Below are 20,349 nucleotides of genomic sequence, written 5' to 3' on the forward strand. Positions count from 1 at the left end.
TCAGCAATAAAAATCGCTTTGATTGATAATTATTTCAGGAATCATAAAAGTAAAAATCAACATACTTAAGGAGTTATTTAAGTTTCATTTGAACATTTATAATTTCAATAAGTTGTTGCAAATAGTACTTGCTTGAAAGAGACTAAATGTTGTGACCTCTTAAACCAAGATGGCTGCGCCCATGAAACTTTCGTTTCAGAGAATCCATCATCTTTCAGTTCAGTGTTTCACATCGGGTGGGATGTTTTCGCGTCAGATTTATTCAGTCAATAAATGGAAAAGTCAATCGCCAACTTTGGTTCGATTTTTTAGACAATTAGGAATCAGCAAGTGTGCAAACGCAACACATTCCCGCGTGTTCATGTTATCAACACATTATCGCATGCAACTGCAAGTGCAAGGTTTACATGGTCATGATGGTGTGTCATGCAGTAATGCGCGAGCCCATAGGCCTCTGCATATGCTACCAAAAATGGCTCGCGCAGTGTTTTCGAAGAGATGGATGACTACTGGCCTTACGGATGACATGCTACGAAAAGAGATGGACAAACTGACAGATCGGTTTATGGAAGCAAAAGAACTTCTTGACGATGCGGTGAGACTAGACTCTTGCAAAAACAAAAAAAGTTCCATGACTTGTCAACTTGTCTTTTCTTTAGTCAGTTAACATTTGTTGCAGTAGCATAAACAAATTAAAGGCAACAAAAATGTATTCATCGAAAAGATCAAAATAGATGGATTGTTGTTGAATGATAAGGCCAACATGGCCAGTAAATAAAATTAACCAGTTTCTTGTTCACGCCTGCTTCTTTTTTCCCTTCGCCTCCTTTTTTTCTTCTTCATACATTTGCAATATATTTTGCAAATACGTGTATTGTTAATATACATGTATTGTCTTTTTATTTGTTTCCAACAAAATTGCAGCTACATAGAAGGTGTTATGGCTCCTTTGAACACAATTTCGTGTCAGCAAAAGAGTCGAGAAAATGGAAGAATCATTTTGCCATTTCAGAGAAAAGGAAAAAAGTGCCCGTCTGCTTCATTTCTGAAAAGCCTGAACGAGAAACTATTATTTTGTTTTACTCGGCCTAAATTGAAATTTTTTTTGATGCCCAATGCTCAGAATATCTTGTGCACAACCATTTATTTAATCTGTGACATTTTTCCTATTTTGTAACAAAATTCATTTCCAAATTTTAGTACTTGTGCAGTTTGTTAGTTCCTAGTTATGTTATTGAAAAGCAAGTAAGCGAGGCTGAATTAAATTTAAATGAAATCATACTCAAATGCAAGTTGCTCAAATCAAATTATAATCACCCTATTCTCACTTTTACTCCACAGCGCGAGTCTAAGGGGTCGGTTTACTTCAATGAAGATCTCCAGGATGCAGATCAGGCCGTGGAGGAGACACTGGCTGACTTCAAACGCCTGCTGTCTCAACTGGACGATGCACAGAGGCAGACTGTGACCAGATCCATCGGACTCAAGATGGAAGAGCTCTCGGCCCAGCAGCAGATGATCCGAGAGTCACTCAAGGATTGATACAAACCGATTTAAAGGGGTGTGGCCTGGTGGTTAGGGCTTAACCACAGCTTCTGCTCATATTTTGTGTCCTTGGGCAAGCCACTTTATCCTTAGTGGCCGTGCTCCATCGAATATTTTAAATGAGAACCAGTATTAACCTGTGATGGACTTGCAACCCATCAAGGGGAATCAAAATAGTCTGTTTGGCTCCGTGCTAAGGAACTGGAGATAAACACTGGCCTCATCAGCCACATTGGATTGAGACAAACAATACCTACTCTGTGCAAAACCCATTCAATCTCCCCAATGTTGTAAAGGATTTTTTTTCTTCTTCACATTTCAAACACGATAATTTGCAGTGGAATGTCAACGACATAAGAAGGTGGCCAGTGACACAAAAGTCACTAAGAATTTCTGATATAAATATGAAGCTGTGTTATTACCAAAACAGATCTCAGTAGGCAGAGTTAACTAAGATGTAAACATTGATCCAAGCTACGGTCAGAGATTAACATTACTCTTGGCTGTCAGCAGTCAGCACCATTTATTGAAAACAAAGGGCATTTAATACGTAATTGCTGAATCATACGCACAAAGTTTGAAAAGTACAACATGAGATAAACATGTCATTTTTATATATATTGCTTAACATGTATAAAAGATATAATGCCTCCTGAACTAGAAATTCCTGAGCTGAAAATTCTTGATTTTAGACGACCTAATTATGATTTATATTTTTGCAAGCATGCCCACTCGAGGTAAAAATACAGGAGCAAAACGAATATACATAAAAGTGTATAAAATAGGTTAAATGACGTTTTCTGCAATTTGAAAACATGTACATGATTTTTAATCAATGAAATGCAGAAGTCGTCAACTACACAAATGCAGAATGTATGTGGTTGTTTTTTTTCAGAGAAAAGATGTACACATTTTGTTTGGCTAATACAGCTGATTGCTGACCGATTATATATTATTTTTTTCAGTGGAAATGTCTTTTGTTAAAAGAATAGCCCACATATGTTGCTTTTGAATGGTCAAGCATTTTTGTGGATTGAACAATCTGTCAAGTATTCAAGGAAGCTCAAGGCTATCTTTGTAAGCAATCTAAGGAGAGAGTGTTTGAGTCAAAGTTGTAGTCAAGTCAACCACAAGTTTATCAGAGGTCAAATAAGAAGTTGAGAATGTCATTTCCGCATTTCATTGTACAGCTTCTCATTTGACTAGAAACTGGGTGACTTGTCAGTAACTTGAGACGGCTTGACTGCAACCCTGATTGGAACCTCCCCCATGCCCACCCGTGTCAACCTTTAACCAATCTTATATACAGTATTTCTGAGGTATCACAGCTGTGAACAGAATAAAGTATTTGTGTAACTATTGCAATAACACTTTTTTTGTGGTGTAATATAAACGACGTATGATGTAGATTATTCTATTAATCATAACAAAAAAAAATTGTACAAAAATAAAAATCTGTGTGAATGCACAAGCAAATATACAAAACTCAAGACAGTATTAAGGTTAACTTCAAACAGCAGTTGCACTATAAAATTCTTTAAAATATAAGTTTTCATGAGAAAAATAAAGGCATTTCAGAGTATTCAATATGGACAGGGAGCAATATACACAAACAATATACATGTTCACAGTAAAGAAAAACAAATCCCAATTACCCATTAAATACCACATGACACCACTAATTTTTGTGTCATATAGTACACAAACACTGCAAACAAATGCATTATTTTTGTGCAAAAGCCACGCTCCTGCTGATTATCAATCTGAGTGGAGACCAGACATTGTCTCTTGGAATGTGGATAATTCCCCCAGCTCATTACTGATGCCAAAGTTGTCGGCGATTCTCCGCAAGGTGTCTGTGTGTCGCTTGAGAACCACATCTTGCATTAGAATCCTGCAAAATATCAATTCAATTATGTAGCGTTTATATATCAAATTTTACCACTAAAATGATCGAATAATTTAAGCGAGAAAAAAGGGTGTTTTGCTAGAGTGCATCTGAAGTTATTAATGGGAAGTGAGATGCTATCTTGACTAGACCATCGGTATCGCATCTGCATATGCTTTATGGGGAAGCAGTTCACAGGAATATTTTGTGACAAAAGAATTATGTGGCAGCTCAAATAAACCAATGAAATTACTGGCATTCTAACCAATGGCAAGAAAAATGGCCAGTTATTGTTGCTTTATGACATGCAGTCTAGGGGACTAGAGATGAGGTTAGTAGGGCTCATTTCGGCTGACAGTTGGAGCTGCTGATTAAAACTGTTATTTTACACCTCCACTTCTTGTAAGAACCACTGTTCTTGTTTCAGAGCGAGTTGCTTTTACTTTGTGTTTCCCCAAGCTTATTCCAATTTGTCTCACTGTGTAACAATTGTGCAAGTTAGGGTTTTTGGGACAGATGTACCATCCGACCTACTACATTTTGTATACAGGCATTCATTCCAATAGTTCTTACTTTCTTTGATTGTGCCGTAGTTCGTTGACAATCTCTTTCATTGATGGCTTACTGGCTTTGGATCCTTGATCCTTTGTGAAAAATGTGCTGTAGGCATTCCCGAACAGAAACCGCTTGAGCTGAAAGAGGTCATCACAATATAAATGAAAAGGAACATTACATTTTTAGTGGATATATATTTTTTGTTATAATTTTTATTCTTGCTATTGGACATTGATATGCTTTTCTCTTCTTGATCAATTTTGGCGCCACAAACACAAAATTGTTTGCATAAGATGGATTTCTTTTAAAAAGATATTCATTCATAAATGAGGGATCAAAAGTGATAGTTTGTTGACGATTATTGAAGTGTCCAAAATAAAAAAAAAATCTGTATAATTTCTTCTATAATCTGCCCCTGGTTGATGTGTGGATGGACATTTAGCTTATGAAGGCGAGTGTAGCTCATTGTCTCCTCACAATAGACAGACACACAGACAGACAAATGGACAAACAGACAGGCAGGTGTATATTTGACTCACCTTTTTCCACGTCTCTTTTGTTTGTTTATTCGGCTTAACTGTCACTTTGGACTTGTAAATTCTTCGCTGCAAAAACCTGGGCAGTTTAGTCTCGTATCCCAAAATCAAGTCAATCTGTATTTGTAAAAATGTGTAGATATACTTCAACCAATGACCTGTATGGTGGAATAATGCATTATTGAGGAAGAAATCTTTAAGATTGCATTGGTTTTTGCTTTTTACCAATATAGTTTTTATACATATTGTATTCTCAGTAAGGTAGAAGAGCATGCAAGAACATATACACAGGCTGACTCGCGTTGGAGTAGAACCCACAACCTCCCTCTAACAAGATTCACATTTTCAGTATTAAAGGGACTCACCACTATCTGCTGCTGTTTGAGATAAGCAGACTTGAATATAGCTTTGATATCGCCCACTGCTATACCAATCTGTTGGAGAAAGAAATGAGCTACCTATCAGAATAATTAATGACAAATCAATCAAAAGTTGGCAGCCATTTTAGCTCGTCAGCAAGGAATTGAGAGTATTTAAACTACGCTACTGTGTCATTATACTTGACTGCTGTCAATGTCAGTATCTCTTGTTACTTGTCATCGTCAATGCAAATTGTCACTGTCAATTTATCATTGTCCATGTCACTTGGTGCCACTCACCGTCAGATTTGTGAGTACCATGGGCATCATGAAAAGGAACAACAGGAAGAGAAAATAGGAGCAATTTTGGAAGGGAACAAGGGACACGCCGCCGTCAAAAATGTCTGCCTTGCTGATTTCGCCCAAAGTCATGACTAAGGTCGTCAAGAGTGCATCACCTGGAGTTCGGAAGGCATCCTGAAATAAAATACAAACACAGTTTCAAAAATGGTTTTGCTCTAGAAGAACTCCAGCAACCATGCATGAGGATTGGAAAGAACCGTAGAAGGGAAGTGGAGGAGTGCTGTATATATGATATATATTTTGTAATTCACGAAGAAGAAAAAAAACCCATGCAATTAACAGATTCACTTCAACTCACTTTAAAATCGGAGGAAGTAGTTGGGCATTTTTGGAGGGGGAACTAAAGCCCAACCCCATACACATGTCAAGCTTTTATAAAATATTACTGCCATAACTATGAAGATGGACAATTTTCACAGCAAGAATATGATAGTACTGGGAGTTTGTTTCATAAATATGAAGTTCTGAGAGAAAATTCATTTCAAAACTTACCAAGCGTGAAAGACAAATGAAAAAACCCATGCCGAAGGCAAAGAAGAAGAACACGTACACCGTCATAGCCTGTCGGACAACAAAAAAATAGAAATAACTACAGAAGGTACACTTATAAGTTAGAAAAAAACAAAAGGACATCAGTTGAATTACTCAGCAAAGTCAAGTCGGGAAATCGAAAAATAAAAGAGTAACTTTTAGCCAATTATTACAGTTTATAGGGAAAAAAGTGCTCCAAAGAAAACAATTAATTGAAATTGAATAGTCACGTTAAAACACCCATGCAATCAGATTACTGGTTTCAAACTTATCTCATTCAATGTTTTACACAAAATCGAGGAATTTGCATCCTTGACTTATTTCTTCACTTACCCTCAACAGAGACTTGGATGTAGTTAAGAACATTCCAACATAGATCCCAAAGTACTTTATTCTGAAAGAAAAAAAGGGAAATGTCACAATGAAGAATAATCAAATTCAGTGACTTTTCAATACGGGCTCTGTGCATGAAAATAGAGGGCGCTTTTGACCACGTTCCAGAGTTCCAGTGGGGAAAACACACGGCATACGCGTACTGGTCCGTGTGCACATGGCGCGAAGTACGCACGACTGAATTCTAGTCTGAATGAACACACAGCTGTAGCGTCTTTGTGTGAGCGTCAGGCGTTGTCAGCATTGTCTCTCCCAGTGGTCTCCCCCAACTCTCCCTTTCGTAACAAAGCAGTAAATGAAACAGATGCATATCTTACGGTTGTATATAGAGGATGAAGTGGATTCCAGCTAGGAAGTTGGCGATGGCCCCAGAGTTCCATTGCAGCGCGCAAGGTGGGTAGAAGGGTGGATAGACAAACACAAGAGAACTCGCACAGAGTGTGACCACCACGTAGTTTGTAACGTCCAGAAAGAAGGCAAATCGCTACAGGAAAACACGCACAAAAGAAGGACAACACTAGTTAAGGTGTCAGGCTAAGGGAGATGAAATGGTCTTTGGAATATTTTCATTGGCTAAATGAGCAGGGGTAATAATAACATTGTGACAGGCAGAGTGTTTTGAGGTGGTCCAGTGACTGTCAACTTCGCTAAGTAGGACTGGACATATTTTTCATTTTTCTCTTGGAATTCCCAACTTAAAGATGTAACAAAAAACGCTTCTTATTTTTTTTTTAAATTAAAGCCTCAACAAAAGTGTTACAAGTTGAAAAAAATATATCACAGGCAAAGAGAACAGTTTTCACCATAATTTATGGACTTAAATACTTACCATTTGTAAAATATGGACCAACTTGACCAGGAGTAGAAGTAGGCAATAAATCTGTATCCCACTCTGAGTAACCCACAACCAGGGATCTGCAACTCGGATGACAACGCCCTCCTGAAAACAAATCCCACAAGTCCCCCAATTAGTTCCGTTTTAGCTTCTTAGTTGCTTCCGTACTAAAAGATCTCTACTGCTATCAAATGGTTGCTGGCATACTCATGCAAATACAAAGAAACAAATGATGTAACAGAATATTGGCAACAAAATTCATCAGAGTTGAAATGTCTTTAATTATTGCACAATTCCCAATGTGAGTATGTGCAGCAATGTTATAAATTAGTCTGATTAGTCTGATTTTCAGGAGCCTCAAAACTATTTTTCTCAAGTTTCTAAGACTTAGCTCTTATTTTAATAAGTAAGATTTGAGGCTTTGCATGGTGGAGATACTAATGAATGAAAGGTTTGCGGAAACACCATGTGCGAATAAATTTCTCAAACTTAAGAGAATGTTCTGAAAAGAACCAGAGGTATAAACTCGACGTTCTGGTTAGTATGCTCTGACCGTCTTTTCGGAGAGTGGCTTAACTGTAAGAAAGTAAACACATAGTACCAAATGCGAAATCGATGAAGTGTGAAGTGTTTTTTAATAAGCAAACCTTGTTTCAAAAAGGACCTGAACAATGTCACCTTTCAAAACTTGAGGCCAGGTGCTTCAAGTCTTCATTTCACATTGTTAAGTCAATTAAGAACACTACTTACCTCATTATAGATATACGCAGTATCGTTAGGTTGTACTTCCACGCATCCCTTACTATCCAGCTGTGACTCCGACGTGATCAGCTGACTGGAACTTGTGTAGTGGACCATACAGCCAAGATAGATGAGGTACAACAGGAAATCTAACATGTAGATTACTCCGGCAAATGTGGACCTATTGAAACAAACAAGCATGCAGTGCTGGTGGGTCAAATATGATAAGAATGCTGCCGGAAAAACAGTGTGAGTAACAAAAAAATATTTTTTTTTTACTCGCCCTGTATAGCATGACACAGTAGGAATGGAGACTCAGAAACTAGACAGTGTCGGAGTACTTAGGCTTTGATTTCAAGTAGGAATCTGAATATCTGGTCAAAAAAGTACAGTACAAAAATACCCCAAAAATGAAATCATTAGAAAATTTAAACCTACCATTTCCTGGACAGGATGCTCTGAGATAGTTCATGGCTGAGCAGTTTCTCACGTTTGTACTTCACCATTGTCTGAAAGCAAACCAGAACAAAAGAACCTCAAAATGCCATTTGTGTGAAAACCTGGAAATGGGAATATTCAGAACTTTTAAAGCTTTCTCAATTGTGTATGTGTACCCAATTCCTAGTTTGCATGCACATTATCAAAAACATTTTGAAACGCTTACCTCCACACCAAAGAACCTCTTGTTTTCACCACTGACATTGCTTGCTTTGCTGAGGTGGTTATCTGGCCCAGAATCAATGTAGCTGTAGTCATAGGTAATCTGTCGAAAGGAATATCAATTAACATCTCTGATTAGTTGGCATTTGATTAGTTGTCCAGATGCAGAAAAATTAATATGGGTCATTTCAGATTATCAGCCATCAGAATCAAAATAATAATAACAGTGGGTATTTATAAAGCGCACGTATCCACCAGGACTGGTGCTCAAGGCGCTACATCATTATTACCCCTGCTCAATGGGCCCACGAAACATTCCAAATACCATCTCAGCTCCCTGTGGAGTATACAGCTCGATGCAGCCTGTTAGGCGCAAGGAAGCTAATTCAATCACAATAACCATCTCTGCCCTCACAGGTACCCATTTACTCCTGGGTGGAGAGAAGCAATGAGTGAAAAAGTGCCTTGCCCAAGGGCACACGCACCATGACCCCAGGCTGGACTTGAACCCACAACCTGCAGCTTTACCCGAAGACCACGAATCCGATGCCCTACAAGGCCACAGCACTCCACAGACAGTGGCAGTTACCTCTAAATCTGGATGGTGTGGATCGCTGTGTGATTTCTTGACGCAGTGGTCTAGAACCAGCAGTGCGGCATCCGGCATATCCTTGATTAACTTCTTCATGGGTGGCACGCCATCATCACTATGGTTGCTTAGAGCCGACTCCCAACTTTGCAAACAAAAGAAACGAAAAAGTCAAGTGATTTAATTTGTTGTGAAGCTTAAAAATAGATAAATTACAAATGTTGAAAGACCAGTTTAGGGCTTCTGTGTTAATCAGGATGCTAATTTACATTTCTACCGGATCATATAAACATGCACACTGTAGCACCAACTCTCCAAGATCCTTCAAATTCCACCAGGTTTTGAAGGATTTTACACGATGAGGAATGTAGAGCCCTGACATTATTGCTTAAGACAGGAATGAGATTGTCAATTACAAAAAAAACTCGGAAAATTGGATGAAAGGTCTGAAAGATGCATTTCCTTCTGTACTTATAATCTGAATTCAGACAAAAGTCTGAACAAATCTTATGCCTGTTAAAAGACTTGAAGACGTTTGTGTACAAAGAATGTGCCTCTTTGAATTTTGCAGTACTGAGAAAGGTTTCTTGCAAAAATACCCAGGCAGGCTAGGTTTAAGAAGCAGAACCACTTCTTCAGTTGTTCCTATTACACAGATAGTGTCAGGCCTTGTAATGTGTTATTGCAATGGTCTTAAATTGTACACTAGAAAAACCAGGCTTTAAAGATGTCTAAGAAGACAGATTTTTAACATAGTCGTTGGCATGGTGTTTAAAAAATAAAATACCCTGTAAGATTTGAACTCACTTTCTGCTAGTGAGAATAGCCTTAGCGATCCCTGTATGCTGTCTCTGGATGGCCAAGTCCAAGGGGTACAGCCCCACGGTGTTGCAGTAAGTCACGTCAGCCCCGGCTGCTAGGAGAAGTTGAGCGACGGGATGGTGACCGGCGTTACACGCTAGATGCAAGGGGGTGTTCTAGAAATAAACAAAATACAAGTGATGATAAATACATTGCTCTATAATGAACACTTAAGCTTTCTCAATCTTATAATTAAAGGTACAGTCCATCATTTGTAATTTGTGCATTTTGTTCATTTTAAGCAACAAACTTGCTCAAAATCTAAAAAAGGGTGCTGGACAACTAACCCGATGAAGTTTCAGCCCAGCTGTATCAGCTGTATATTCCGAGAAAAACAGCATTCAAGAATCTCGATTTCAAATCAAAAGTTGCTGAATCATGTTTTGAATTGGGCCTGAATTCAGTGTCTGAGATACGTTCTCACTGAGCCGAATGCAGCTACGCGATGTCGTGCTCAAATCCGAAAAATTATAGCAACCGGGCGTGCATGTATGTCTGAAATTTCCAACGGTATGTCTTTAGATAGCTGCAAATGATGGACTGTAGCTTTAAGGAGCTACAGACAATCCAAACCTTTTGTCTGTCCACTGCGTTGATATCTGCGTTGTGTTCAATCAGGACAGACACATTGCTCACGTGGTTCCTACTAACAGCCAGGGCTAAAGCTGTCCTCCATTCATCATTTCTGAGAGCAAGAATACAAAAATATGTGAAATTATGAGAGGTAGGCATACATTTAGCAGGGACATTGAGGAACTCTACAAGTGTTTCAACTTCACAGGGGACCCCTTCCATACCTTGTTCTACAGCAAATTATCTGTCCTTCAAAGTAAATATTCAACGAATTTGGTGAGCATCATAAATGAAACGTGGCCCCCAAAACAGTATATGAATTGTGAAGGAAAATTGTTTCTAAGCATCGGGGCATTCTACTTGCAGTTGATTGACTTATCTACTTATAACTTGTGGTTATGGACTTTTGATGACTTGTGAGGAGTGAGGACTTGACATTATTAAACTCTGGAGAAATACATATCTGAACATGCCAAGAGCTACATACTTGCTTGCAATATCAGCGCCAGTGTCCAGCAGAAATCGGACGATGTTAGGATGACCGTTATGACTGGCAAGCAAGAGTGGTGTCATGCCGTCGACATCATCCGCATTCAGAAGATTGGGGCAGTGTTTCAAGAGGATCTCAACACAGGCGAGATGGCCAAACCTAGGAAAAAGGGAGACGCGTTGCTTGTGGATGGTTTTTCCTATAGATATTCCAAACGTTCAAATGCCTTAATTTTGAAAATCCTAAGGCTTTGCCAAGTATTTAAATATTGATATTTAATCATATTTTTATATAAAAAAAAATGAAATACAAAAATGCGAAAAAACCCTGACTTTTATTCTTGAGTTGAAGGTCGATCAGGACCGACAAGCTGGGCTGTGTTTGAGCCCCTCCATTTAATATTGTTCCTCTACAAAGTCAGCAAATTTCAGTTTGTTTTTTCATCTTCCAACAAGCTGAAGTTGCAGACTACATGTACTTACTGTGAGGCAATGTGAAGAGGCGTCTTCTCATCAATGTCTCTGGTGTCTGCCTTAGCACCCTTGTCAAGCAGCAAATTCAAAAGCTGTCAAAAGTTTTGAAAATTGAAAAAACAAAAATTTCTTGATGACAAACACGTTTCTCTTACTGACATATTTTAAGTCTAACCCACATACAGGGGAGTTGGTTTTGTGCGGTAGTGCCGCTGTGACCCAGGTTCGATTCCCACCCAGGCTGACATGTGGATTGGGTTTTCAGTTCCCCGCTTGATTCCATGGGTGTTCCCCGAACTAAAAACAAAGTTCACTGGAGGAAGTAAGGGTATTTGTAGACTTGTGCTGAAGAATGAAAATGCTAAAAGTTGACTCACTTCTACGTTAGCAATCTCAGCAGCGTAGTGGAGCACCGTTTGGTCCGTCCTGTCCTGAAACCCTAACATAAGCGGCCCTCCGGCCTCAAACAGTGACTTGACTATCTCCACGTGTCCCATCTCAACAGACCAGTGCAGGCAGGTCTTCTGCTCATGGTCATGCAGTCGCAGGTTCGCTCCTCGCCGGATCAGAAGGTTGACAATCTCGCCATGGCCACGCCAACAGGCACACAGTAGTGGGGTGAAATCATCCTTTTCCCGGGCGTTGATGTTAGCTCCCTGGTCCAAGAACAGTTATTTTTAATATTAGGACGAGTAAAGGAATGAAGTGAACTAGTTTTAATCTGAAAATGCACAAATCCACAATTACTTCAAAATGCATTAAATAAAATTGGCTCTACTCACTTTGTCTAGCAGCAGTTGAACCATGGAAAGGCGGTTGTACATTGCAGCTCTGAAAAATGGGGAAGAAAAAATGAACATTAAAAAAGATCTTAATAATGATCAACAGATAGGAACTTTTTATGGAACTCACAAAAACAGTGTAAGTTACCTGATTTTTAATTTCAGGTTCTTAACCCTTTAGCACCCGTTCTATATTACATTGTATTTATTGCCTGATGAACCCATAAAACTATACGGTGCTGGGATAGTTTGGGGGCAGTACAGGGTGTCACAGGCTGGGTGGTTTGGAGCAGCACTGGGACTAACGGGTTAAAGGAAGTCTGTTAAAAAAAATTTGAACTTGACTGTCGTTTTCCTACCTGTGTAGAGGTGTCATGAGGTCATTGTCCCCTTTCTTGATACTAGCTCCAAAATCTAGCAACAACTCGGCCATATCCGTGTTGCCGACCACTGCTGTGAGATGTAGGGGTGTTTGGCCCAGTTCATTCTGTGCGTTCACATCGGCCCCGCTATCCACAAGAAATCTTGCCAACTGAAAAATCATAAAATTGTTATTTTAGAATTTTAGAATATTTCATTACAAGCCCAAATGATTTCCTTAACTAACGTAGCAGACGCTGTCACGCTGACGTACTATAATGATATTTTTCCAAAAGAAGTGTGGAGTCTCTACTGCCATGGACATAATAAGGGGTTGATTCTGGACTTTATTTTGGGCATTATCTAAATACTTCAAGAATTAAAAGCAGCTTTTTAAGTATGTTAAGACTTTGAAATATCACTTAGTCAAACACAGCCTGAGGCCACCAACCCTCCAATCAATCTGATTTCAGGATCTCTCTGTGACTGTGCAACAAAAGACCAAAACTTACCTCTAGGTAGCCATTACTGACAGCAATGTGCAGCACAGTTTTCATTTCGTTGTCTGTATCCATCAGCAAATCCTGCGACTTTAAACCTTGCTGCGATGCTGCGGGGACATAATGATCAAAATGTTATAGTCCAATAAAAAAAAAATACTCTGGACAATGAAATGTGAAACGTTACTATGAGATGTGGCACATCTATGTTTAAATCAATCATACTTTATTGTAGCATAGAGCTATAACTCAATTGTTGTACTCTGAAAGGCGGATATAAGAAAACTACCTGACTGTAGCAAACACTGGATGAAGGTTTGATGTCCCGTTGCACACGCCATCATTAACGCTGTCATGTTACTCACATCTCTGGCTCTAATATCAACACCGGAATCAATCTTTGAGTCAAATATAAAAAAGCAAACACATAATTAATGTAAATATTCAGTACGCTTACAGAATGAAATCTCCCAACAACTAATAGCGCATACTGGTTGAAAAGAACCACACACAACTGATGTCACACGATATCACCTCAAATTTCCACATATCAACATTTTCCTCTTTTGACTGATGAGCTTACCAGCAGTTGGCAGACATCTACGTCCCCGTTGATTGCGGCCATGTGTAGGGGAGTCATCAGATCCTTGTCAACGGCCTTCACCTGATCTTTATCATTTTCTAATAAAACCTTCTCAGTTCAAATAAAAATATGAAGAAAAGAAAATGGAAACTGGGTAAGAGTCTCTGGCACAATTTCTACAGTACTTCTCTCTTCAAGGGATTGAATGAACTGCATTATTCGCTCCTCTTAACAAATTAAATTATGAGGGATGTAAAACTATTTTCAAGCCACCCCGACCACAACAGACCAATGAGTCTTGTTTTTTTTTATTGGGGGGTGGGGGGGGGGGGGGGAGGTATTTCAACTCATAACAATGAATGCAAGAAGGTCTTTATAGTCAAACCAACCCATATGTGAACAAAGCAAGCACCTCCAAAATGGCTGCCACGCACAGGGTCTATTGCAGTATGAAGATGGAATATTTAGTCAAATGTTGACACAATAACTCTAGTAGACTATAAAACTAGCAATCGTAATTCAACCGTGGTGGAGTTATGCAACCCCTTTTGAGGACTAAACACTTCTCCCTTTCACTAGTCCCTGGTAACAGGCCTGAACCAATGATATCAGTGCCACTGACCCTGACAATGGCAACGTGACCCCTCCGTGCAGCTAGGTGGATAGGCCTCTGGCCTAGGTGGGTGGATGCATTGCAGCTTGCGTCACTCTTCAGCAGCAGTGCGACGGCTTCTAAGCATCGGTATCGGGCAGCAAGGTGGAGGGGGGTGAAGCCTGTGTTGCCTGCAGGAAGGTCCACATCTGAAGAAAACAAAAATGATTGATTGATAGAAGGGAGCATGTTCTTAATTATTCATTCTTATTAATTACAATCGTGTAGTTAAGGACACCTTTTTTACTTCCGTTCCAAAATGACTTTTGAAAATGATTGTCAAATTTTTCAAAGTGCTTTTTGCAGCCCCAAGCATTGCCAAGCCCCCAAGCAGTCTTTTTTAAATAGATTAGCTCTAGCTTTTTGTACTTTTGTAAAATGCGACTGTGTTGCCACATTGTTTTTAGACGTGTGAGGTACAGCGTTCAGGTGTTGTCACAATACTTCAGAATTTTCCTCAATACTCATAAATAAAAAAACCCTGCCCTCTAATTAAAAAAAAAAAAACCTGTCTCAAAGTGTCTTTTTTATCATTGTATTTTTATTCTCGACATCAGTGAGGAATAAAAAACAACGGGGTCTTAAACTTCATGGTTATCCTTAATTTATGCTGAATCCTCCAAATAAAAGAATAAGTGATGCAATAACAGCTTTCTGTCATGTCAATTGTCATTGACGTTGTCAGTGGCCATGGTCATGGTGGCCTTGAGTCTGAGAAGAAGTAGGGTGAAAATGTTTCTTGTTATTTTACCTCAATAAACGCCTTGGTGGAATGACCCTCTCTTCCATCATCATCACATAACAATATTTCGTAAGTCTTTGTTTTAAAAACATACAGAAACTCGTCTTTTTTGCGAAAATTTCGGACTGCACGAAACTACACTTCCGTATTCAGGTATTGCATGTTGACATATGGCAACAAAACGCACGTGGCAATGTTCATTTTTCATCTTGTAGTTTGTGACAAAGCGAGTTTGTTATCTTTTCTGCACTTTTACCGCGAGCTCTTTTTGACATCAACTACTCAGCGGTGGATAATGTAGGATTGATCTATTCTGTCATACTAGGGGTGGCACTAACAAATTGACAAAACATAACTTACGATAACCTGGTATAATCCTTTTTATTTCCATATATTTCCTTTGAATTCTGACTTCTATTTCATGTTATTTTTATAAACAAACTAAGGTGAGATTTAATTCGAGTACATATAATATATTAATAAAAACGTGATCACCCACAATTATATCTTACTTTAATACTTACCTGACCATTAATCTACTAGCCAGGCCAGTATCAAAATTACTTGAGAAATGAAAGTTGAAACAAGCTTGGCTAAAACTTTTTCAAAGAATCAAAAGAGGACACATCCACCCCAACGTACGTGGTTAGTTTTGACGACGTAGTTGTGTGAAAAGATGGCAGCTGCAAAAACTGAAGACATTATTGATACTTCGTCAACCGACGTCGAGACCATGGCAAAGTTAAGTTTACCCAATTTCTTAGAACTTCATTTTCGAATTTCCCATCACTAGCACTCGACGAACGAACTTGCCTAAGAGAAGTGAGAATTGTTGTAGCGTTGTTTGCCCTAACGAGTAACGAAGAGTCAGTGAGATTTGAATAACTTCGATAAGTGTTATCATTTAACAACTTTCAAGATCGTTCGTCAAGGTTTTACCAACTTGGAAACTGTTTGGATAGTGAACCCAATTTTCTTTCGGGCAAGCTTGCAGCTAGGCACACATCGCAATACGGTTGCCCCGAATGGACACGGTCGTTGTTTTTTTCTTCTGATGGTAGTTTTCTGACGTGGCGCCATTATAGCGCCCGTACCGCCTAAAGGTACTAGTGTGGGCTTTTGCATTATATTAAAACCTAAGCTTGAATTTTCAGAGCCTGCATGATGTTCTGCCACTTACTTGCACCACTCTGTAGGATTTCCTTCATCCACCCTATGTGGTTGCTCTGAGCCGCCATGTGCAGAGCCGCATAGCCATCCGCGTTATACTGGTCAGTGTCATTACCGGCAGTCCTACTGAAGTTCATCTGCAGTAATATAAGAAGCATGTGAAAGGCAAAATATATGGCCACAATATATTTTGTTTCCTTTTAGGAAGATCCAATGAAGATCGAAGGGGCAATTGAGACTGAAGATCTCAATTAAAGAAAACAAACTATAACATCATGTCAATCGATGCAAGACAAAACTAATGGAAATTTTATGCTAGTTGCGTTCGAAAACAATATACAATTTTGAGGAAATACTTTGTATAGAAACGTGTGCAAGAAATCAGTGGGAAAACTTCTATATCGGCACGAAAAATATTGTTGCGATGATATCTAAAAAAAAATATACAGGGCGGATTCTGTCTCCAGGTTGCTATAAATATAGGGATTTTACTCGGTTTTTTTTATCACATTTTATATGTACTGACCTTTAAATCATGCCCTTGTAACGTTGATGACCCCCGCTTTCCCGGCTTAAAAGAGATGTGATTATTACTCGCAGAGGAGGGAGCAATCCGTCGAAGGAGGTCATTCTGGACGAGGATGGAAGATTTCCTCTTTCCTCTCTTGGGAGTCCCAGTTTTTGTTAATGCCGGATCGTCACTCGGCGCGACGGAAGCAGTCCGTCGGCCTGAGCCACTCGGTGGCCGCAGGAAGGTAGCCAAGACGCCGGTGGTGTGGAAGGACATCTTTTGTGGCAAGATGTGACGGTAAGGGTCCTTCCTGCGCTGGTTAACACCCGTGTTTGACGTACGAGGATCCGCACCGTCACCGTCACCGGCCGGTGCCGGTGCGGCCTGGGGCTCGGAGGGGCTCGTCATGGTCGTCTCTCCGTCAGCTTGCCACATTGGGAGCTTATACCGTTCGGTCCATCCAGATTCTCTGATAGATTAGGTAATTAGGCATGCAAATCAGAGTACCACGGCCGTCCGTGGCTTGCCACAGTCCGGGGAGAAGTTTTATCATGTGCGCTCCGGCATGCAAAGCCAAATCTCAATTTGATTTGCCCAACTTGAAGTGCAGAGTTACTGCTGGGAAGCGTGATGAGAGAAGACGATGAAACATTCAGAGGGTTTTTGTTTAAAAATTTAAAACGATATGATAGGAGAAATTCACATTTAGGAATTCAGAATTAAGAGACGGAAAACCCAATCCGCTTGTCGAGAGTTTGGTGGGGCAATAAATCAATTCAACATAACAGGTTTTTTTTATGTAACTGTAAAAAAATGTCAAAAAAAAATATCGTCGATGATTCACCTGTACTGAAACCAATCGAATTCACACAAACAAATCCACATACACAGATGTGTCCCAGTTAATTCTACGAAGTGTGTATATACGACCTTAATAAAAAAAAACACCCGAATTGTCCTATACTGCCCCACGTAGTGCGTACGTATAAAAGTTACCAATAGCAACTGGACCTACTTTGTGCGCTTCAGCTTTCTGGTTGAATGACTATTTCTGAACTATTGTATTTGGCTGCCACATGCACTGACACCACTTTGCAGGGTGATATTCTGCCGGCAAAAAAAGTCATAAACAAGAACAAAGTTCAAGGCTTGAACTATGTTATAATTATTCATTATTTTTTTATCAAACAATAAACTTGAGAGAAGCGTTTGCTTACTTTCCATGGCGTAAACACACTAATCAATAAGCTAGTTTACAGGGAAATCGAATGGCAAACATCCCACACTGAATAGTTGATTGACAAACAGAAACATTTCGTCTTCTTTTACTATATTTTAGTGTTATGTCGGTAAAGATAACTAAAGTGCTGTTTAAACTCACCATTACTGACGTCTAGTACGCCGGGCCGTTTCTCTGTTGTACGAAAACTGTAACTCGGTCTTCGACGAATTCATAGCCCCACTTTCGTTTCCTTTTTGCCCTCACTGTGTCTTCTCTTCTGTTACTTATCATTCATATTCAGCAAACTTCGAATAGTGTTCATCAAAACCACGATAACTTTGTAGTCAGCAGTTTTAATCGATATTTGGGGGTGGTCGTTGGTTGCCATATGGCTCTCTGGATGTTGTAGGTTGCTTTACGTTGACAAATTCTGTTATAAGCCAACACAATATAACACAGAGGCTGCTGGTGATACTGTATTCACTGTCACTACAATGTATACCATTACCCTATGAATAAGCGGTGACCCTGGCCAGAAGGCCTAAAATCCAAAGACGTCAATATATAGGCTATATAAACTCTGCAAACAGCTCCCAGCCATCAGAAAAAGATTGCATCTTGCAGAAGGTCGCTACAGAATGTATGTCAGTGTCAGTTGGTTTGGGTTAACGAATAATCAAAAACCATAATGGTGGCCCGTGGCCACGAAGACCCCCTCCCCGAAAAAAACTGTCTCTTGGTAATGTATTCACCGTATAAAACTTGAAAAAAGGAACGATATGATTATTGCTTTGTTTCAATAATAGTGTTAATAAAGAACACACACAGCTTCAAACTTGGCAGTTGAAGTTATTTGGGTAAACATAAATACTTTCTAGTGGAATTTGGATGGGGGAGGGGGCGCCCAACCCTAGAAGTTCGCAGGAAAACAATTGCAGTACACCTCTGTTAAACATCTTGGGAAATCGGTGCACGAAATTTCAATTAAACACATCTGGTGTTTCTTGAGTTGTTGGAAAAACGAGTTGTTATTTCAGTTCAACAGTGCAGCATCGGCTGGTCTCGCGCTTTTTAATATTCTTTCAGTAGAGGGCGCGCCACATAAATAGTGGTCTCGATAACTATCTACAACCAAACTCGTTTGGGGGGCAACAACTCCAGAAATACAAGATATTTTAAATTGAATTTTCGACCAGTGATTTGTCATTATGTTTAACATTAGGAGATTTAATTTCATAAGAAACCGTCAAAAAATAAAGCAATATTCACCGTAACAATACAGTGTTTTTAGCGCGACAAATGCAATCCGAATGAAAATCAATGTGTATTTTTCACATGTCAAACACTACATTGTTACGATCATATAATTTTTATCGTTGGACTGTTGCTGATGATATTCAATACACCTCTGTTACACATCGTGGAAAATGAGTGCTCGAAATTTCAGTTTAATATATCGTGTATTTCTTGAGTTATGTATCGGAAACCGAGTTGTTCTTTTTGTTCAATAGTGCAGCATCCGCACCGATAATCTTTTATTTATAGAGGGCGCGCCACATAAATAGTGGTCTCGATAATTATCCACCACCAAACTCGTTTGGGGGGCAACAACTCCATCAATACAAGATATTTTTAATTGAATTTTCGACCAGTGATTTGTCATTATGTTTCACATTAAGAGATTTAATTTCATAACAAACCGTCAAAAAATAAAGCAATATTCACCGTAACAATACAGTGTTTTTAGCGCGACAAATGCAATCCGAATGAAAATCAATGTGTATTTTTCGCATGTCAAACACTACATTGTTACGATCATATTATTTTTATCGTTGGACTGTTGCTGATGATATTCAATACACCTCTGTTACACATCGTGGAAAATGAGTGCTCGCAATTTCAGTTTAATATATCGTGTATTTCTTGAGTTATGTATCGGAAACCGAGTTGTTCTTTTTGTTCAATAGTGCAGCATCCGCACCGATAATCTTTTATTTATAGAGGGCGCGCCACATAAATAGTGGTCTCGATAATATTCCACCACCAAACTCGTTTGGGGGGGCAACAACTCCATCAATACAAGATATTTTTAATTGAATTTTCGACCAGTGATTTGTCATTATGTTTCACATTAAGAGATTTAATTTCATAAGAAACCGTCAAAAAATGAAGCAATATTCACCGTAACAATACAGTGTTTTTAACGCGACAAATGCAATCCGAATGAAAATCAATGTGTATTTTTCGCGTGTCAAACACTACATTGTTACGATCATATTATTTTTATCGTTGGACTGTTGCAGATGATATTCAATACACCTCTGTTACACATCGTGGAAAATGAGTGCTCGAAATTTCAGTTTAATATATCGTGTATTTCTTGAGTTATGTATCGGAAACCGAGTTGTTCTTTTTGTTCAATAGTGCAGCATCCG

The 20,349-nt window shown here is 39.1% G+C and overlaps 2 protein-coding genes across 7 annotated transcripts; one reads left to right on the top strand and one right to left on the bottom strand.

Moving 5' to 3' along the window:
* The first annotated feature begins 133 nt into the window (after positions 1 to 133).
* LOC119734802 lies at positions 134 to 2,938 on the top strand. The gene is made up of 2 exons (XM_038208367.1): positions 134 to 595; positions 1,342 to 2,938. Exons 1-2 carry the CDS (start codon positions 170 to 172, stop codon positions 1,540 to 1,542), a joined length of 627 nt encoding a protein of 208 aa, XP_038064295.1. The 5' UTR covers positions 134 to 169; the 3' UTR covers positions 1,543 to 2,938.
* LOC119734800 (transient receptor potential cation channel subfamily A member 1-like) lies at positions 1,727 to 18,375 on the bottom strand. 6 transcript variants are annotated; one of them, XM_038208362.1, is made up of 28 exons: positions 18,074 to 18,375; positions 17,708 to 17,799; positions 16,708 to 17,307; positions 16,192 to 16,318; positions 14,240 to 14,418; positions 13,618 to 13,725; positions 13,324 to 13,432; positions 13,047 to 13,144; positions 12,534 to 12,706; positions 12,175 to 12,223; positions 11,770 to 12,048; positions 11,402 to 11,484; positions 10,917 to 11,078; positions 10,430 to 10,541; positions 9,803 to 9,972; positions 8,996 to 9,140; positions 8,411 to 8,509; positions 8,185 to 8,255; positions 7,756 to 7,927; positions 7,000 to 7,110; positions 6,488 to 6,654; positions 6,111 to 6,171; positions 5,739 to 5,807; positions 5,184 to 5,360; positions 4,890 to 4,958; positions 4,528 to 4,641; positions 4,007 to 4,125; positions 1,727 to 3,439 (listed from the first exon to the last, which is right to left on the bottom strand). In XM_038208362.1, the coding sequence occupies exons 3-28, from the start codon at positions 17,125 to 17,127 to the stop codon at positions 3,304 to 3,306; spliced, it is 3,579 nt and encodes a 1,192-aa protein (XP_038064290.1). In that variant the 5' UTR covers positions 17,128 to 17,307; positions 17,708 to 17,799; positions 18,074 to 18,375; the 3' UTR covers positions 1,727 to 3,303. The 6 variants fall into 6 exon arrangements, with proteins under 6 accessions (XP_038064290.1, XP_038064289.1, XP_038064293.1 ...); XM_038208361.1 differs by having other exon boundaries at positions 16,708 to 17,310; XM_038208365.1 differs by lacking the exon at positions 17,708 to 17,799 and having other exon boundaries at positions 16,708 to 17,161.
* Positions 18,376 to 20,349: the final 1,974 nt, after the last annotated feature.

Source organism: Patiria miniata, unplaced genomic scaffold, assembly GCF_015706575.1.
Source record: "Patiria miniata isolate m_02_andy unplaced genomic scaffold, ASM1570657v1 HiC_scaffold_28, whole genome shotgun sequence".
NCBI lineage: Eukaryota > Metazoa > Echinodermata > Asteroidea > Valvatida > Asterinidae > Patiria > Patiria miniata.